The sequence below is a fragment of the Macadamia integrifolia genome, chromosome 3 (assembly GCF_013358625.1).
Source record: "Macadamia integrifolia cultivar HAES 741 chromosome 3, SCU_Mint_v3, whole genome shotgun sequence".
In the NCBI taxonomy this organism is placed as follows: Eukaryota; Viridiplantae; Streptophyta; class Magnoliopsida; order Proteales; family Proteaceae; genus Macadamia; species Macadamia integrifolia.
This window is the reverse complement of record NC_056559.1, coordinates 8,806,985-8,822,797: the sequence shown is the minus strand read 5'-3', so window position 1 is coordinate 8,822,797 and position 15,813 is coordinate 8,806,985. Positions and strand designations below refer to the sequence as shown.

General features: G+C 37.4%; 1 protein-coding gene across 1 annotated transcript; it reads left to right on the top strand.

Moving 5' to 3' along the window:
• Window positions 1-879: 879 nt before the first annotated feature.
• LOC122074812 (dolichyl-diphosphooligosaccharide--protein glycosyltransferase 48 kDa subunit-like) lies at window positions 880-11,161 on the top strand. The gene is made up of 13 exons (XM_042639780.1): window positions 880-1,236; window positions 1,416-1,552; window positions 1,700-1,825; window positions 2,372-2,425; window positions 2,584-2,697; window positions 5,234-5,289; window positions 5,371-5,412; window positions 8,034-8,109; window positions 8,367-8,438; window positions 8,784-8,909; window positions 9,044-9,148; window positions 10,784-10,867; window positions 10,957-11,161. Exons 1-13 carry the CDS (start codon window positions 969-971, stop codon window positions 11,002-11,004), a joined length of 1,308 nt encoding a protein of 435 aa, XP_042495714.1. The 5' UTR covers window positions 880-968; the 3' UTR covers window positions 11,005-11,161.
• Window positions 11,162-15,813: the final 4,652 nt, after the last annotated feature.

The window sequence follows — 15,813 nt, the reverse complement described above, 5'->3', positions numbered from 1 at the left end:
TCTAACCAGTTGGAGCATTATCTATTCCTGCTTGTTTGCCTCCTGAAAAGTTCTGATTCATCATTATCACTCTACTGCCATTGCAAGAAACTAAACTTCAAACTGCCTCTTCACTCTGTTTCTTCACATGGCCCCTAGCATTTGTCTCCAAGTTTGGTTCAATTGGATTATCAGATAACCTAAACCGAAAGGAGTAAGATTTCTCAGTTCTGCGTGAGTGAAGCCACCCAAGTTTAAAAGTGACAAAGGAGTATCTATTTATACTGAAAATATTTACTTCTAAGAGCTTTATTCAATCATGAGCATGGTTCTCAAAAAAACGAAACGATCAGTATCAGTCAGATTGGAATGGTGCAATCAATCCCCATGATCTCCACTTAAATCGTAGATGTCTAAATGGGGAATCGAACTTGGGATCATATGTGTATCTACACAATCTTCAATTCATCCTAACCATCTGGGCAACCCATGGATAAACGTAACATATGGCTCATCAAAGCCATTCACTAGATATCTAACAATTGAAATTGTCATATCATTTACCCACTTGAAACTTTTCAGAAAAAAAAAAAAAAAAAACACTTGAAAGATTGAGAATTCCATTATAGTTTGAATATTTAAAGAATAGAAATTTTTTGGGTGGGACATAAGGGCTACAGAATTGACTCCAGTTCCCTACAGGGGCGCACCCTTGTGTATGGGCGTGGACCCTATGTCCAAATATTTTTTGTTTTTGTGGCCACATGCTTTATTATGAATTTTTTTTTTTAAAGAAAACATAAAAAATGTCCGAAATTCCGGAATGGTTCATGTGGGATACTCCGAAATGTCCGAAATTTCGGCTATTTAATTGTTCAGGCACGATTCGGTCAAGTCAATTGGGTGAATAATTCATCTAAAACGTTAGCGAGCGTTTCTCAGTGCGAAGCTAGGAGCTGAAACTCTCAAACTCCAAAACCCTCGAAATAATGGCGAAGCTTTTGATCTTCGTGACAATAGTTTCATTGCTCCCATTGCTTGGCAGCTCTTTCTCTTCTGAAAACCATACGGATCGACGAATCCTCGTACTGTTGGATGATTTCGCGATCAAATCATCCCATTCAATTTTCTTCAAGTCTCTGCAAACTCGAGGATTTGAACTTGATTTCAAGCTCGCAGACGATCCAAAGCTTTCCTTGCAGCGATACGGACAGTACCTATATGGTGGATTGATTCTCTTTTCTCCGACGATCGAGCGTGAGTTTTACACACCAATTGTCTCTCCATTGTCAAAAGAATTCAGTTTTACACATTATTTGGCTTTGTGGAAAATTTCCAATCTATTCGACGCAGAGTTCGAAGTATTTCAATGGGGCGATGGATTTCAATTATCTAAATGTGGTTTAATTTTATGTATTTTCACAAAATTTCTTCAGGTTTCGGGGGATCCGTGGACTTGGCTGCTGTACTGGATTTCGTAGATTCGGGCCATGACTTGATTGTTGCTGCCGCTGCTTCTGCATCTGATTTGATTCGGGATATTGCCACAGAATGTGGAGTTGAGTTTGACGAGGTTAGTGTGGGCAGTGATCCTGTCTCCGAATGGGGATCTCCATCTACCAGTCACTTCGCTAAATACCATTTTCATAGTTGTCTTTTCTTCAATCGTCTGCTTCACTTTTATCATCACCAACGTTGTCTTATTTCTCTATTGGCGCAGGATCCTGCAGCCATGGTTATTGACCACACCAGCTATGCAGTCTCAAAAACCGAAGGAGATCATACTCTGATTGCTAGTGACGATTTCATTCAATCTGAGGTCATTCTAGGCAGAAAAATTCTAGAGGCAAGTTAATATTGATTTTTAGACGAAGATATCCAAAGTAGCCTTGAAGATTTTTACTAATCTTTAGGGCTTTGTTTTGTGTTTCCCAGTATGTATGCTGAAATATTTTGCATATAATGTGGCACAGAGACTACATTAAGTGTATGTTGGTTCAGCTTTACTTCTATTTCAAGTCCCTCTGTGGATGGAAAGTAATTGTAAAGTTTGCACGTTATTGTAATTTGGTAACGCATATGTATTAGTTTTCAACAATTGCATGTTTTATTCTTTCGGATTTGAAAGAACCTTATCTCAAATTGTTACCAGCTTAAATACACCCATTCGAATTGTGCTTCTGCTGATAAAAAATGCACTTGTGCATTGGCAGAAGCTGCATAAATGAGGCCTAAATTTGGTTGAACTACCAGTAATCAAATGCTGTTATCCAGAAAAAATTTCCTCATAGGAACTTGGGATAATTTCATTTCTTTTCTTTTATATTTAGAGCCATAATATTCAACTATCTTGGTTTGCTTTCCTGATTGATTCTTGAATAACATGTTGCAGGTCCCTGTCCTTTTTCAAGGAGTCGGTCACACATTAAATCCTGCCAATAACCTGGTAACTACTATAGTGATTTTTGTGATTGATTTGTTTCTTAGTTTATGTATCCAATGTGAGTCTGGTGAACCTACTAATGTTTATGCTTTTAATGTCAGTCAGTGCTCCTTGCCTGCTTGATATGTGTCCTTGTCATGATCTTTTTCCATATTTTGTAGGTATTGAAAGTTCTATCAGCTTCACCATCAGCATATTCTGCTAATCCAAAGAACAAGTTGTCAACTCCTCCATCGCTCACAGGATCTGCAATCTCTTTAGTTTCAGTTGTGCAGGTAATTTAACTGTTTCTGTGAATGTATATGTATGTGTCTCAGTCACTAAAATTTAATAAAAGAAAGATGGCCAAAGTTGAGAAAGAACCTAGTCATTGTCTTGCCTGTGGCTTCCACTACTAATTAGGGTATCTTCTAATCATTGGCCGAACTTGGCAATTTGAAGAATGTCCAGGTCTCAAATTTTATCTTTATTGTGTGTTGTCTTGAGGCTGCCTAAAAATTCCACCTGCTCATCTTTCCTACCCTTTTCATTCATGCTGTTCATATCCTTATCTTAGCTATAAGTTTGTGCTGTGATTTTTTTTTGCTGCTTCAATTTTCTTTGCCACTAGGTGGTTGGTTTTACAGTTGGGCATTAAATGTCCTCCCTTCAATTTGATTAGCATGTATTGGCCACTCCTTGGGGGATGTTCATGTGATGCTTCTGGGATTACTTCTTTAACTTCTTCTCTTATCTGCTTTTTACCTCATCTTACCTTACTTATGTTGCTTCTTTATATTCTTATTCCTATATTGGATCCATGTAGCCTACCCCATTTAGTTGGGATAAGGTTATGATTGTTGTTGCTGGCCACTTCTTGCTTGAGAGCAACATCTCCTTTTCATCCACGTTGCTTGATGCCATGGTTGTAGTCTTTTATGTCACCCTCCCTGTGGGTGATTTAACCGAGAGCCAAAATATGTGTTGGGGTATCTCTTGGTGATCAATATTAATTGTTACCTGTTTTCTTCTACTTTACTGTCTTTTCAAAACTGTAAACATATTTTGCATTAGTGGCAGTGCAGGCTATTTTTTATTTTCAAAATAAAAGCAGTCCACAGTTAGCTGTTCATTTATATCCCACACCCACAACCCCCCCCCCCCAAAAAAAAAAAAAAAGAAAAAAAAAGAAAAGAAAAGAAAAAGAAAAGTGTCTTTTATCATTATTGTATACTGAACAAACAGTGCCAACAACAAACACTTGGTCACCAGTTACTGTTCCCACTCACATGTTTTTAATCTTGTTGGTGTATCTGCATGTGATTTATTTTTTTCTTAAAGTCCACAGAAGTATTTCTCTAGAAGTTTATCTTAGCTTTTCTGTAAGTCATTGGATAACATGTGAGGATTTTCATTCTTCTCTGAATCCTCCCTCAGATTGGAAAGTTATAGCCTTGATCATTGGTCTCCATTGCATGAAGTTCGACTGATTAAGCTAATATGCATGTTTTATAGCTTAATCATTTTAAATAGTTCCCTTGCTGAATTTTTTAATACGTGTCTAGGATTTGGTGGCTTTATTTTGTAAGCTGTTGCAAGTATTGTGTTTTCTGGACTCAGTGTGTTATTTACCAATGTTTTCTTTAGTGATTATTTATATATATATATATTTATTTATTTTTTTTTATTTTTTTTTCGTGTTAAATTTTCCCTAATTATGCAGTCCACAGTCACTGTAATGGTTTTCATGATCATGTGGGTTAACCAAGAAAGATGCTATGAATCCTAATACTTGGAAACATTTTCCATCAAAGCTTTTGCAATTTTGCCCCTATTAGTTTTTTCAGATAAAGAAATGTAGTGAGAAACGATTTTATTCTCGTGCATATTAAGTAGAGAAGTTGTATAAGTTTCTGCTTGCTGTTGCATTATAGACTATTTGAGGGAGGAGGAATGCCTCTGTTCCAAGAATGTTTTATTACTATTGGGATGTCACTGATAGCTAAATTCTGAAGCATTCAGAAGCTGTCCAAGTGACTCTTATGTGAGAGAGAATTAAATTCTTTTGATGGTGGTTAAGTGTGTCTATCTAACAACAGTTTAAATATAAATTTCAGACCTTGGAACATACTATAAATAACTTTTAACAATTTTGTAAAAATATACATATTATTTTTTGTATTTGTAGATTCTGGTGGTTCAAACAGCTTGTGTAAACAGGTCACCTGACCAGATCGGATTCTTTCCTGTGAACATCATGATCCAATACATAGTGCAACCAGCCTACATTATTCCTATGGGCTTACAAAAGTCAGGATGGTAGACAATTTGTGTGATTGGATCGATAGTCCCAGTGCAAAATTATCTGGGTGTTTTGGGATCAGGTCCTTTGTGCAGATTCCCACTTCAACTGTCTCTTCCCCACCCTCTCCAAAGATTTTTTTTTCTTTTTTTTTTTTCAAACCAAGAAGACAGTGGATGTAGTGTTTCTTGCAAGTGCTGCCTGTGTACTGAAAAATTTACCTTGTATTTTTGGTAACCTATCACTTAGGCAGGCAGGTGCCCTTGTGCTTTATTACTCTTATATAATAAATAAAATTTTGCTATTTGTGAAGAGGAAGTCTTTGTTCGGTGGTTGTGGCAGTGGTATCATAGCATGTAGACATGATGAAATATTGCAAGTTTGACAACAGAAACCTGGGACCAAATCCTGCCTCGTGTTGGTGTCGGGGGTTTGGGGGATTTTCCATGTACTTTATTGTTAATTAGTATGATTTCTCCAATCATTCTTTGCGAAGCATTTATTCATTTGATATCTTTATTTTATTGTAGGCAAGAAATAATGCACGTATATTGATCTCTGGATCTTTAAGCCTCTTCAGCAATCGGTACGTAATACCTTCTAGTTGTTGTTGGCTTGCTTTTAAATATACTAATGTCCTCTGATTAAGCTTTTCTCTGTGATTCAGATTGTTTAGATCAGGTGTTCAGAAGGCTGGAAGTTCAACCAAGTGAGTGAGATTTGATGATTGATATCTTTTAATTGTCTGCTGTCCTGTTTATATTGGTCCATCAGAGCTATTTTATGTCTCTTCTGATATGATTTTTTTTCATCTTTGAAAAATATGAATGTCCAGATAAATGTATAATTGTAAACTGCAGTGGTCTGGTGACACAGTATTCCAGAATCTAATTCCATTATATGCTGTTATAGTTAGTGTTATGACTAGACATGGACTTGTACTGGTGTTAAATATGATTATTAGATGTTGTGATGCCCTTCTCAACAAAATACATTTCATTATTGTCGCAGTAGCACAGATATTAAGGCCTTAATATTAAGTTTAGTTATGCAATATGAGACAAAAGTAAGGAAAGACATACATTGATAAAAATAAAACATCCAAGTATAATTTCCATTATCCTAGCCTACTAGGCATATGTTATGTTAGCCATTTATCTTCTAAACAATGATTGTACTTGTAAGTGGATTATCCTTGTGAATTATGTGCTTGTTTATGCAAAATTGTCTCATAATTATTACATGGTGACATAGGACAGCAAGAGGTTTAGATTTCTAGAACTGAACCACAAGGAATAAATGGGAAGAGTGTTAGGACTGAATAGGCCTTGAAGAAGGAGGAGAATTTGGAAAAGAGTAAGAAAGCAGTTACTACTAAAGGTCTTTGAACAGTACCTGTGAATAGAACTCGTAGAAGAGGTTGAAATTGAAAAAAGTAGAGAATTAACATTGAAAGATGGGAAGAGATGGGTGCTGTTCTGGTGCTATGAGTAGTACCGGTGAAAAGTATGATACGAACCTTGGGAGAACTCAAACCCCTAAACCGGCTTACAAAGTGAGAGAACCCAAGACCATATCAACCCACACGAAATCCCTTTCGTAACCAATGTGGGATCAGCCCCCATATCATTGATATCGGATTGTGACATACCACCATGCTTCTGAACTGACATCCACTGTGGCCCACTCTGGTTCATATACCGGTTCATATAGCCCTTTCTAAGAGGCTCCACTCTGCTATAGGGTCTTTTCCTGGCGACATGATGCAAGAGTGCTTCCATGGATCAGCCTAAACCCGTTTGGGATCCCAGACTGAGGACTGGGTCCAAATTTGGGTCTTTGGTCTAGTAGAATATTTTAGAATTTTATTTAATTATATTTTTGGGATTAACATGTAATCTTTTATTTTGATAGTTTAAGTAGGAGATAGCTACTAGGATTTAGTTTCCTATTTAATTTGTGTTTCCAAACTAGAATAGTATTTTTTTATTTTTTTTTATTTTTTATTTTTTAATTTAAGCACATGTAAGCCTCCTATTAAGAATTAGACGGAAAGAATGAGTTAGATTATTTTGGTTTGAGAGCTTGCGTGGCCTTTGGTGTTTTATGTGAGCTTCCTCCCCCCCCCCCCCCCCCCCCCACACTCTCCCTCTTCTCCCTTCCCTCTGACACCACCACCTCTTCTTCTCTTCTTCTTTATATTGTTATTCTTTTGGGCTTAATTCTGAATGGAGACACAGGTCTGAATTTTCCCTCTGCCAATATTTATTCAGCAACCTAACGTCTATCAATGGTAGTTTGTTAAGCCAGATTATTGCTTGCACTCAGGAGTGCCTTGAGTTACCCATCTTCGTCCCAAGTTGTGGTTTGATTGATTACCTAACGAAGGAGTTCGCCTTACCTGAAAGAATCTGGTTTTCCACCAGGTACTGCTTCTCAGTTGTACAGTTCTCCATCAACCAAGATTTGGGGGCTTATGCGAATTGAATCTGATAGGTCTCCTACTTGTGACACCCTCCCTAAATCCCAACTCGGTCTGACCTGTATTGAGGGAGATTTCTTCTCCAAATCGGGACTGTTTTCCTGCTACTGTCTCTCCTTTCTTTTTGTGGTCGAAGGTAGAAGATGAGTCCCACGACATTTTGGTTTTAATCCCTCTTATCTTAATGGCTGAGTTCCAACTTTACCCTTCCCTTTTATGATATTCTGCTTTGTCCTTTAATTTTTCTTAATTTCTAGTTTACCCTTTCTACACAAATTTGCTTTTACCATTGCTCCTATTCTCTTTGATAGCTTGTTTCCATTAATTATGGATTTGCCATTCACTTGATTATTTGAGTGGGGTTAGTATCCGGGTGGGCCCATGCAATCCAAATCGGATTTCCAAACCATCACTTTGTACATTTGTTTCTTACCCTATTGTTTAGTTCCACCCTAAGGGTCTTTGGCTTTGGCATGTTGTTAAAGATTTAGAGAGAAAAAAAATGTTGAAGACTACCAATGGACTGCAGATGATAGTGTGGGAGTGTTTTGCAATAATTTAATACCATTCATTTTGGAACTATTCAGAAAAAATTTCCTGGGGATATTTTAGTTCATTTGTGATGTTGATCTTAACACTTCTTTACATAGAATCTAGGATTTAGTTTGGTTTTCTGGATATTTTAGTTTGTAAGTGCAATACAGTGACATAAGCTAATGCGTATTGGTCCACAATTTGTGCATCAGTATCACTTTATACCCGTCTTTACACAAGAGAACCTATATACTGTGAAACAAGCATGCTGTTGATGGCAGGAAACTCATGGAATACCTACTTTGTGATGACAGATTTGAAAAATCTGGTAATGAGCAGTTCGTTACTGAACTCAGCAAATGGGTCTTCCATGAAAGGGGTCATCTCAAGGTGAGTCATTTCAGTTAGCTCTCTTCTTCTTGCATTCCAATTTAATCAAACCAAACTATCAGATATTGTATTTGAGAAAGAAAGAACTTCCAGAGTTATTTGAAATTTCGAACACTTATTTAATCAGTCACTATGGATAAATTTTACAATATTATATTGCCTTATCTTTGTCTTTCTTACCATTATGGTTGTTATTATTCTTATTATTATATTGGCTGCACTGCATCTTGGTAATGAGCCATCTTTCTCTTTTATAGGCAGTGAATGTTAGGCACAACAAAGTTGGAGAAACAGATGAACCAGCAATATACAGGATCAATGATGACCTGGTAATTTGTTAACACCCTTTTTCCTGCTATTCCACGCACCATCTGTTGAAATTGGGCAAGAGATTGCTGCCTGGATGTGTGGCCCGTGCACCAGTTTTTTTTTTTTGGAGGGGGGGTCTATAAGAGTTTGTGCAGGGGCATCAACATGGATGGAATTTTTCATTTCTTGGGGGCAGGGCGGTAATTTCAGGCACTCCTGTGTCTGGGCACAGGAGCCATGCGACCAGGCAGCATTCTTTTTCCTGTTGAAAATTACCCACCACTCCCCCACGGCCCCGCCCCAAAAAAAAGAAAGGCAAAAAACTTTCAGTTGCCTCTTACTTGCATCTTTATTTCTGGTTGAAGGAATACTCTGTGGAGATCTATGAATGGTCTGGTACAAGTTGGGTACCATATATGGCTGATGATGTCCAAGTGCAGTTCTACATGATGAGCCCCTATGTGTTGAAAACCTTATCAACAGACCAGAAGGTACTCATTTGGATCTCCAAGTTTGCCGTTACAAGTGATCTTGCATGCTTTTATTTAAATTCTCTCCCATTACAAGTGATCTTGCATGCTTTTATTTAAATTCTCTCTCTATATGAGCACCTGTTTTCTTGCAGGGTCTCTTTTTTACTTCATTCAAGGTACCAGATGTTTATGGAGTCTTCCAGTTCAAGGTTGAATACCAGAGGCTTGGATACACAAGCTTGTCTCTTTCAAAGCAGGTATGGCCGTACGGATAAAACTTTTCTGTTATATTTGTTCCAATGTTGTCTGAATATATATAATCCTTATGCTGTTAAACCAAGCAACTGGAGCCCTAGATTTCTCCAGTGGTAGCTAGGCATGAATTTGCGTGCATTTTTTTCAGTGTTGCACATTACTGAAATATTGTCGGCATTAGACAAAATGCTGTAGGTCTTTTGAATTGTTTTTCTTTTTACAGCACCTTTGGGTGTGGGAATTGTTCAGACAGAATAATTGAAATGCCAATTAAGCCATTTTAATGCTAAATGAATATGTGAGAGAGGAGCTTTCATTTGTGCTATGTTCAATTTGCAAGAAAATTATTCAATGGAGAATTGTGGCCCCCACAGAAGAATAAGTGATCCATGCAAGAACTGCCGATATTTTCTATTGCCAAAGCTATTCTCACTTTTGACCTTTGCTGAAATTTCAACAATCTCACCATTTTGGCAAGATTTCTCCAGAAAACACGATTGCATGCCCCTTGTGATGCCACCAGATACTACTGGTAACTACCCTGATCTCTCTCTCTCTCTCTCATGCACACACATAGGGGTACCTATCACATCGGCTCCTGCTCCTCCTCCTTGCACTAGAAAACCAAAACCTGGTCCATCCCCGTCCTTTCAGCTCCAGAGAGCCCAGCCAACAGCTTCCTTTCACTTCTTGGTTTTTTCGTTTCCCGAGCCATCTCTGTCAGTGTGGGTGAAAGTGAACCTACTGCTGACCCCCTTTCAAAGAGAAACCATGGCTTCTGCTGGCTCTTCTTCAAAGAATGGCCAAACCTTTGCATCAGTCCCTCTCTCTGCTTCATTCTTACCGTCTTCCTTCCCTATATTCTTGATCTGTTTTTTGAACTTATTATATTTCCTTATAAATGAACAATTGGGGGACTACAAGGTTGCTATTCTTTTCCCTTCTTTATTATTTTATTATTTTATTTTTTCCTTTTGAATCTGAAATGGCTGGTCTGTTCTTGGTCACCATTAGGGTGGCTGTTATACAGAGGATTAGAGGAAAAAGGTTGCATCATATTGAGAATGGCTGCTTCAGTGGAACATGGGGTTTCCTTCTTTACAATTGCATTTCTTGGAACTCTTGTTTATTACATTCCTTGATATCTAACACAAGAGCAAGTACTGGTGTCCTCTAGATGTAGAGAATTTTTTTTTTTTTGGGGAGGAGTATGGGGGTGGTATTGTGGATGATCCTATTATTTGTGCACATAGCCTTAAATGTGGACTTCCAGGGGATTAACTCTCGATTATGCGGTCCAAATGAACTTTTCCCTAGTTGTCGTGTATGATGTGTCCATGCACCTGTATGAGTTGGCTAATACTACAAAACTGATGTAACATTGACGATAATCCTATGGCCATTACCTTATGACACACTTTCTAATATCTTCTTACCCATTAGTCATAGTCTGATGTATTTCCTTGCCCATTATTGTCAATGTGTCACCTGTGCATCCTGCCCCCCTTTTTTTCTGCACCTTGGTTGTTGGTGTCAACTTATTTTTTGTCGCCCTCAAATGCCTTGGTTTGCCTAGGCACTATGACAACTATGCTCTTGCCTGTACTAATAGAACGTTTGGAATTTTTGCTTTACAGATTCCAGTACGACCATTCAGGCATAACGAGTATGAGAGATTTATACCAACAGCTTTTCCGTATTATGGATCTTCGTTTACTATGGTGAGATCTTGTTTTCATCCATTGTTGAGATCAGCTTTTCAATTTTACTTTGAAGCATATCCTCTGACATTAGTGTGTCTTGGTTGTAGATGGCAGGCTTCTTCCTCTTCACCATTGTTTATCTGTACAACAAATAGCTCCAAGACCATTTACATTCGAATGAACCGTCAGTTGGGAATGCGAAAATTCGTATGTTATAAAGAAGTTTTGACTAAGTAGGTTTATCACGCAATTGTTTACAAATTATATTTAGAGAGAGCTAGTGAGAATCAAATTGAATGCCTTCAACATCTATTTCATCCTCACTATTGTAGTCATGATCATCATCATCATCATCATCATCATCATCATCATCATAATCGCTTGCTTCTTGCCAACCTTGAATGTCATCTTCCTTAGCATAAACATGCACAGTGCTCTCTTACAAGTCGTGAATAGTACATTATAGTGTCTCATGCATGCAAATGGCTAGGTTAAGTCTTGATAAACTCCTGATATGCCTAGCGGCTGTATTCAAAAGTCTAGTGGCGGCAAATAGGGTGTGGTTAGGCCTAGTAGAATGGATGGATGGGAGCAAGTGCTACCTACTAAAGTTGAACACTTTTTTTCTGATGGATAAGCTCAAAGAGAGTTAAACTTGTGACTTCTTAATTGTGAGGCGTGGACCTTGCCAACTGAGCCACCCTCTTGAGGTAGCCAAAGCCGATCCTTATGAGGGATTCGAGGTGCTTATGGGTTTGAGAAAGCTTTAGTTAGATGTTTTGTAGCTATTGATTTTTGCTCATAAGCATCACGGTCCCTCATCATCAGGAATGCGGCCTCACCATTCAAAGGATCAGTGGAATTGGATAGAGAAAAAGCTGAGGAGGAAATGTGTCGAAAATGTTTGTCAGATCTGGTCAGAAGACTGGCTTAGTTAGAGCATATATACTTCAGTATCAAAAATCAATTATTATTTTACTTCATATTCAAACTTGATGTTCAAATTGCTTTGCACAGATCATTGTAACTGCATTTATGCTATGGTTGTGATAAAATTTCAAACAAGAAAGCCACAAGGCAATGAAGTTTTCTCTCTTAGGTTGGGCTCTGAAGACCTAACTACTAAGAGCCATAAGCCATTGAATATTCTTGAATAAAATTTAATTGAAGGAGGGTTTCCTACAAAGGCAGTGCAAGAAAGGATCTACACGCTACATCAATGGAATGGAAAATAATGGAATATTAGTGTGGGTCCCACCATTTATTATGTGAGCAAAATATGTTTGTGTCGCTTGTTGTAGCACTAGCAGTTTCTTTGTTTTTCGTTGAAAATGTTGTCGTTTTAACCCCATGTCTACAATCCATCCATGGAAAAGTAAGGAAAATTCTGAGTGGTGGGTGGTGGATTTTTTGGAACTTTGTAGCACTAGATAAGACTCAAGAGAGTGGGTTTGTGCCTTGTGGGAGTGAAAGTGTAGTGCATGGACCACTTTTGACCTCGTGATAAGAGCCACTTGCATCTCATCAACATCATCTGGAGGCCTATCAGCTTAAGCCAAGATCTCCTTAATTTGTAAATGTTATTTTTCCTTTTCAATTACACTTTAGTTTAGCTTGAAAATGGTCTGGTGATACTTTTAACTAATTCAGTATAGATTGAAAACCATTTTTATTCATGGTAGGGAAAGAAGATAATATTAAGAAACTTACCCCCTTCAGCTCTTCTCACCAAAACAGGAATCATTTTTGAGCAAGAAAAAAAATTCTTTGGAGATCACCACATGTCACATGATCTGATGATTAAGACTTGAGAGTTGCTAAAAAAGGACAAGGAAACAAAACAAGCTCTTTCATCTATTTATAATGGCTATTAACAAATATGATTGTCAGCCGAGATTTGGTCCCTCCTCTAGATTCTAGAGTCAAGAGTCAAGACTGGTTGGAATATTTGTGCCCACTTCAGATTAGGTAACCTTTGCTAAGTGATTCTATTCTATTCCAGGGTCTCTGTTTGAGAGTAGGTAGCCTTTTCGTCGGAGGTTGACATAGGAACCATCCTTTCTATGTGAGATTGGAATTGAGGATTGGCTGCCTTGATACAATGAACTGGTATATAAGGTGAGGAGGTTGTAGGAGTATCAATTAGTTGTGAATCATCCGGCTTCCCCACTTAAGGATTTTGCACCGTGATCCACCTGTTTAAGTACTCGGGCTTTATATGTTAGGTATGTTCCCATATGTAAATAGTTGGTCCGGCATTGATCTCTAATGGGGCTATTAATAATCGGCCTTAGAAAGGTTTTAAACATGCGAATGACACATTTATCTCTAATCAGGCTATGATCCGATTATAAATGTGTCAGGCTTAGCACACGGGCTCTAAGCGGGCTATAAACAGGTTTTAAGCATGTTGGGCTATTAATCGATCAGTCTCAGTCCCGTCAGGTAGCACCCTTGCATTGGGAATGACCAATGATAATCGGGTCAGGTCGGTTCATGCTCTACACGGTTGGGTTCAATCGGGCCTACCGTGCCAGGCTTGAAATTGACACTCCCAGGTGAGGGAACTCAAGATTATATCAATCCACATCAAATCTTTTTCGTAAATAATTGATAGAAGATCATAACACATTTCCTGTTACTGACTTGGCTTACTGAACCTTGTAGTCGTTTTTTTATCACAACATTATTAGTGGTTGAATCTTCTAACATTACATTAAAAGAGAAGAGGATAAAGTTTTCCTTGACTGTGTGATGAAGTTCACCGTGTAATTCAAGGGTCTAGAAATCACATCCCCCTCCTCCCGCACCCCTAATCACACGTGGTGATTGAAATCTCATTCGCCGTGGGTGCAAGGGAAACTCGGTCCAAAATGGAACTCAAATCCAAGTTCATATGACAACAGGGTACCTAGTAGGCCAGTACTGCCTAGAAGAAAATCAAGGAAAAACAAAAAGAGGATAGGGTCCATAATAATCCAACAAAGAAGACTTACTATTGGCAGGACCATTGAACTCAACAAAGACATCACTCACTGAGTGAATTGTCTCCACCTTATAACTTGTCATCATCCTGGCCAACAACCCATAATACATTATTGCATGTATGGTAGTACAGTGTGCACAAAGAAAGTTATTTTCAATTCATCATCATAGTCATCCTAGAAGGAGAAAAAAAAAAAAAAAAATTGAAAGATAAACCCAATATAGATTATAGAGTGAACAAAGGACAAATTTCATCTTTCTTCTTTTCTGGAAGACAACTTATCTGTAGCTTGTGCAGAGAAAGCAATACTTGTCTAATATGGGAAAAAAAATGAATTTACAGTTTCATCATTCATGACATCCATACCTCTTCTATTGCTCTGGGAAGCCATCTTTCTCTCTACCTTCAAATATCTAAATGAGTTATGGAGCTTTCGATTCTCTAATTCTCTATCCTGAAACAGTTTCTTACTTTCCTGCTACCTGAAAAAGAAGAAAGCTTGGATTACTCTTTGTGATGATAGACGCTTAAAGCTTTTCTGGAGAAACTCTAATGGTTCCTAAATTTGAGACAAAGAAGTTGCGTCACAGAAATGAAGATAGAGAAAAATAAAAGAAAGGAAATCCCCACCTGCAGGAAAACGTTAAGAGCAGAATCTATGGGTAGGTAAGAATTATAATTAAAAACGAATCAATCATTTTGGATTCTTATTATTGTTTAGAGTCCAAATTAATTAGGAATTTCGCTCTCAAGAACAGCTCGTGAAACCTGAGAAGTCCATGGCTTACAATTTACACCCACCCCATAATTAATTATTAGATGCTCGAAATAGGATGGCAGAGTGATGACCCATTGGTATGAATGTTTGTCCTATGTAAGAAACTAACACATGGAAATAATGGAAAAGGAAAGGGGGAAAAACCTAAAAGTCATGGCAAACAAGAATTTAATTGATGAAACAATTTATTACAATATATGGGAAAAGAAGCCTAGAAAGCTCTGGGGCCTCTACAGCCAGATATAGAGAATTCAGATGGGTGCAATCGTTGGTTTACGATGTCTTTTATTCCATCGCAATTTAACTAAGGAGTACTGACGTAGACCCACTCGAATTTTACTTGAGATTTATTTACTAAGGGTAATTTTTTTACTTTTAGTATTAAGATTTTTCTTTCACTATATTTGTAACGAGGTTTTTTTCTCTATAAGCAATCTGAGAGAAGTTTGAGGATGAGTGTTGTAATCCTATTCTTCATTGATAATGAAATAGGAATCTCATCTCACCGAGGACATAGGCAATCTTGTCAAATCTCGTAAATATGTGTGCATTATTTGCTCTTGTTTTTCTATTATTTTTTACATCATTTTACGATTGCATTTATACATAAATGACCACCCCATCCCCATGAAAAATGGAAATTCCAACATTATTGATGCTTCCATGTGTATTCACATAGGTCGTTTTGCTTAGCATCTATTTAATGACAATAAATATTAGTTGAACATCTTACTTCTCATTATGCATGATACTAATTGTTACGATGACATTATGTTAAAATATGCACAAACCATGTGGAAGATCAAATCTCGAAATACGAATGAAATATCAATGTTTATTTTTTGAGTGATTTTGTTATAATCATTTTTTTAAGATGTTAAAATAAACATTTGGGTATTTAGGGAGCATGGCATGTGCTAGTGTCTTCCTAAAATTAGGTATAGAGATGATTCTCCCTTAATTGGTTATGTTTGGAAGCTAGGAAAAAAAAAAGATTTATGTATATTTTTATTCTTAATTTCATTAAAATTTTATTTTATTTTTCTTAGTTTCAAAACATAACTGGGCTACGTTTACCCATCTTTCGACTTTTGTGCTTCCAAAAACCATTTTTTTCAAAGTTAAGAGGAGTGGTCTCAAGTTCTCGACCGATACATTAAAAAGGGATAATGTTTTCTCTATGGGGAATACAACTATCGC

Bases quoted from the DNA above. Each gene is read 5' to 3' on its own strand.
- LOC122074812 (XM_042639780.1), top strand. From the start codon at position 969: ATGGCGAAGCTTTTGATCTTCGTGACAATAGTTTCATTGCTCCCATTG. The intron at 8,439-8,783 runs GTAATTTGTTAA...TTCTGGTTGAAG, and splicing joins ACAGGATCAATGATGACCTG to GAATACTCTGTGGAGATCTA. The intron at 8,910-9,043 runs GTACTCATTTGG...GTTTTCTTGCAG, and splicing joins CCTTATCAACAGACCAGAAG to GGTCTCTTTTTTACTTCATT.